Below are 4574 nucleotides of genomic sequence, written 5' to 3'. Positions count from 1 at the left end.
GGCATGGAATTTCTGTTCACAGGTGTAGATGCAACTGGATGAACAATAAAATATAAAAAGGTACACCCTCAGTCCGGAATTAATTGTCCCATAAATGGATGTATCTATACACATTTTTAGTTCTAGATACATATATTTGTATCCATGTCCGCGACAAGTAATTAGGGACGAAGGGAGTAGTAAACAAAATAAAAAATATTTTCTATAAACATGGATGAATGTTACAAAGTGTATATGACATTCGTGGAAGCCTTATCAAAAAAAAAAATTAAGCCTCCAAAAATACTTTTTTTAAAAGCAGTTTGGAGCACTGATTATTTTCCCACACATTCATGAATGCCATACTATCACAAAATTATACGCAGGCAGAAAACAAAGCAATGTTTGTTGCAAAAAATTCGAAATATTATGATTTTGTTTTCCTATTTTTTTGTTCATTGCAGGTGTATATGAGCTCGGGGACTAGAACGACACTTTGGCTCCCACATTTACTTTTGACACTTCCACATGAATTTTGCTTCTATAGCTTTATTTCCAATGTAATATACAAATATTCACAGGGTGATCACATAGTTTGCATAAAACATGTCACGTCAATCAATTATTAGTTACATATACTTGAGTTGATTGACTCCTTATGGCCCTATCTACCAACCTGGCTTTCCATACGTTTGCATCTGAACTTCAGATGGCAGAGTGCCTGAATTTCAGCATCTTTCGAATTCGACCGAGCGGCCCTCTGCATCCAGGTAACTTACTGGATCATCGCATGTGCAGCAGGAGCAGCTCTGGCTTTTCGACCAGGCTTTTCCACTCGTTGCAAAACCTTGCAACTGTGGCACCGTCGACGACTCTATGGTCGGCTCCAACGGTCACCTGCATGGCATACAACAGGATGTCCGAGTAAGTGCAAGTGCAAAGCAATGTAAGCCCAGCGCTAGGTATGTATGTACGGCAATGATCTTACATTGATTATCGAGGACGGGTAAACGTTTTCTTCATCATCAAAGCGAGGGAGCTTCTGAATGCGGCCGAGCGCAATGATCGCAACTTCAGGCAGGTTGAGAACAGGAGAGCCAAACTTGCCACCGATGGCGCCTATGTTGCTCAGTGTTATGGTTCCACCAGTGATATCGTTGGTGCTTAGTCTGTTTTGCAGTGCCATCTCATGTAATCTTGACAATTCCTTTGTGATCTGGTGTAATCATGGAAAAAACATTGGGCAGGCAAGCCACAAAAGGAACTATGTCCAAATGAAGATGTGATTGAATGGACTACAGGTTTACATGAGTAATACAAGTTATTTCCCGCAAAAAAAATGAACTACAGGTTTATAGTCAATCGTTTATGGAAATATTCAGGGGCCTAACTGCAAATCTTTCTGATATTTGTCTAGGTTGTCATCTGAATACTTTATTACTTTTTAGCATACAAATTTATCATGAATTAAGGGAGAAAAGAATTGCTGCTGACCTCCAATATAGAAAGTGACTGGACTTTCTTGATGCTTGGCACCACTAATCCCTGTTCTGTAGCCATAGCTACTCCGATGTTATGGAATCCTAATACACAAATAACAAACCAATGTCATGATACCTTCAGCACAAAAGGTAGTTTGTAGAGAAATAATCACATAAATGTCTTTATATGGCGCACTTTGGAAGAAGAAAAATCTAACAGTATTATTTAGAAATCACGTTTCCTATCTTATTGAAAACTTCTTTTTGTGGAGATTTTTTTTGCTTATTGCAAATTAGCAAACAAATAAAACGAAATCTAGCCTACAAGACACGGTAATTGGAGACAATCCAGACCAACAGAAGCGGTGCATTTTAAAGGTTGGTTGATAAGGAGAGCTACACGGTTTGACAGGTGGAATTTCCTGGTTTACTTGTAGGCACGCACAAAAAGCGCCAAGGATACGATATATCCTCTGCTTCCAAACTCCTACCCCTGAGTGACCGCCCTGAATTGTTTTAAGATCATTTTCCAGGATATGACGACAGGAGTGGGAACTCAGCGATTGCATACCTTTGAGAGTAACTTCATTTGTTTCTTCAATGAAAGAGCTGTTTAACAATGGATATTTACTCAGTGCCACAGAAAGAGATTTTATGAGGAATGGAAGGAAGGTGTGCTTCACATCATGATCTTTATTCTCCTTCTGAAATGATGCCTTAAGTTGTACAAGAGCATCACAGTTTATTTCCTCCAGATAATGAAAATGTGGTACTTTTGCAGCCAGGCTCATTGATTTCACCATTGCTCTCTGGTATCCCCTGAAGAAAGACATGTGCCCATAATGGACTGCAGTGGTTATGTATATGGCCAACCATATCAAAGTAGGTTATCAAGAAATGTTGTAATACCTGAGAGGAATTCTCTTATCTTCATAAAAATGTGAATCAAGTAGTGATTTTCCTCCCTCCGGTAACTCAACTTGACCAACATTCTCTTCCAAAGCTGACGGCGGCTCCTGGAGAAGACCCTTGCTAGCAGCGTAATTCAGAACATCCTCTTTCAACACTCTACCATCTCTTCCTGTACCCTTAATATCATCGATGTTGAGCCCATACTGCTTCACTAGATGCCTGACGGCTGGCGTGGAGAGAGACCCACGAGGAGCATTGCCTTCACTTAAAGGACTTGCAGAAGTATCCACTCCAAGAGGAATGTCAGGGGATGAAGCTAGGCTATCATGAGGTACAACTTGACTGCCGTTGACAATCATCTTAAGTAAAGTTTCGCCAACCTAAGAAGCACACATTGACTTCAGAAAATGAAGGAGACAGTCAAATATATCTATTCAGACTGAAAGGATTCCCAGAGGAATAATAATGTTAGCATTCCAAGGTCTAATTAAAAAAAAAGGAATACCAGCAACAACAAGAAAAGGGGACATTTATAACTAGTAATCATCCAAAGCTACCTTTACTATGTCACCGGGGGCAAACTGAATCTCATGTACTGTTCCCTTGAAACGGCTTGTAATTTCTATGGTCGCTTTGTCGCTCTGTACCTCACAGAGCTGCTGGAATTCATCTACGTGGTCGCCCTGCCAAATGAGCAAGTCAAAGAACAACCCCAAATTGAGATGAAAATAAATACATAAACACAAAACAGACAAGATTGAGTTCGAATCGAGCAGCACATTCTTCAGATTATAGGCAGGAGCAATATCTTATACTAGTTCAGAATTTCAGATTATAGGCAAAGCAAACGGCATCCCAATCGGGCCACCAACAAGCAATCGAACCTCATCATGCTCAAATTGCTAGTGTGCATCGCAACTGACAGCAGAATTGCCCCAAAACATTTCCCGAAGCAGAGTTCGAAGTGGAAGCAGGCAGTGACAAAGGAAGGGGGCGGCGTAGATGAGGCTCACCTCGCTGACGAACCAGCGCAGCAGCTCGCACTCGGCGATCCCCTCCCCCGTCTGCGCCAGGGGCACCTCCACCAGCTCGGCGGAGGGCCCCCTCGCCGCGGAGGCGGAGGCGTCGCTCGCGAGCCACCTGCTCCCCCCGCGCACCGCAGCGGCGTGGAGCAGCCGCGCGGGCGAGGAGGCTGCGGCGGCTGCGAAGCCGGGCGGGGAGAGGGGGAGGAGGAGGCGGCGCAGCGGCGGCGTGGCCGCGGCGGGTCCCGCCGGCGGACGCGGACGCGGCGCCGCGGGCCGCGGGGCGGCGGGGATGGTGGGGCAGCGACGGGAGCGGGAGGCGAGCCGCCTCCAGGCCATGTGTCTGCGGGAGGAGGGCTACCGGCGGGCTGAGTGCGGAGATGGAAGCGGTGCTGCTGCTGCGTGGGGGCTTGCGACCATTGATGGAATGGATGGATACTTGGAGAGTAGCAAGCGAGCGGAGGAGGAAGAGGAGTGCGGGGCAGTGCAACTGCCAGTGCCAGCTCCGTCTGTCTGCTACATGAGCGCTGAGCTGTTGATCTCATCTTCACGACAAAGTGATACGGGACTGGTGTGGGGGTGGCAGCTGGTTTGGCTCGGGGTTGGCTCGGGGTTTGGTATGGAGATCTTCGTCAAGATTCAAGACAGAGGAAGGGGCTGTTTGGTTGTGACTAACTTTGCCAAAGATTGCCACGCCTAAGCTTAGGCAACTTTGACCAACTTAGGTGAGTGTTTGGTTCAAGCCACACCTTAGGCACGCCACACTTGGGCCCCACATGACATACACACAAAAAGTGTGGCAAGATTCCCTTAGACTTGCCAACTTATGGCTCTCATTTTGATAAACTAACCTTAGGCAAGTTTGGCAAAAATGTGTGGCAAAGTGTGGCAATGCTAGTGCTAGAACCAAACAGCCCCGAAGCCTACCTCAAAGGAAGTGGTGATTGCCTCGCTGCCGGCACGCAGGTCAAGGATGATCGCACCCTTGCTGGCTACAATATCCACAAGGAATCCATACTTTCACAGTGCCAGTGGCAACATGGTGGTATGCGTGTCTTTGTCAAGACTCTCACTGACAAGACACATCACACTTGAGGAAGAGTCCTCTGGCACCACTAACAATGTCAATGCCAAGATTACCCTAGAAGAGTTCTGCCCCCCGGCGACAAGTCCCTCCTCC

The 4574-nt window shown here is 45.9% G+C and overlaps 1 protein-coding gene across 1 annotated transcript; it reads right to left on the bottom strand.

Annotated features, from left to right (window-relative positions):
• Window positions 1-501: 501 nt before the first annotated feature.
• On the bottom strand, window positions 502-3932 carry LOC119353073 (lipoamide acyltransferase component of branched-chain alpha-keto acid dehydrogenase complex, mitochondrial-like). Its single transcript, XM_037619654.1, has 7 exons — window positions 3386-3932; window positions 2930-3055; window positions 2370-2752; window positions 2032-2279; window positions 1474-1562; window positions 968-1195; window positions 502-876 (listed from the first exon to the last, which is right to left on the bottom strand). Exons 1-7 carry the CDS (start codon window positions 3731-3733, stop codon window positions 763-765), a joined length of 1536 nt encoding a protein of 511 aa, XP_037475551.1. The 5' UTR covers window positions 3734-3932; the 3' UTR covers window positions 502-762.
• Window positions 3933-4574: the final 642 nt, after the last annotated feature.

Source organism: Triticum dicoccoides, chromosome 2A (assembly GCF_002162155.2).
Source record: "Triticum dicoccoides isolate Atlit2015 ecotype Zavitan chromosome 2A, WEW_v2.0, whole genome shotgun sequence".
NCBI lineage: Eukaryota > Viridiplantae > Streptophyta > Magnoliopsida > Poales > Poaceae > Triticum > Triticum dicoccoides.
The sequence above is the reverse complement of the archived record's forward strand: the minus strand, read 5'-3'. Positions and strand labels throughout refer to the sequence as shown.

Coding starts and splice junctions, on each gene's coding strand:
- LOC119353073 (XM_037619654.1), bottom strand. CDS start 3,733: ATGGCCTGGAGGCGGCTCGCCTCCCGCTCCCGTCGCTGCCCCACCATC. Junction 2,753..2,929: donor CCCCCGGTGACATAGTAAAG/GTAGCTTTGGAT, acceptor TGTGCTTCTTAG/GTTGGCGAAACTTTACTTAA. Junction 1,196..1,473: donor AGTCACTTTCTATATTGGAG/GTCAGCAGCAAT, acceptor TGATTACACCAG/ATCACAAAGGAATTGTCAAG.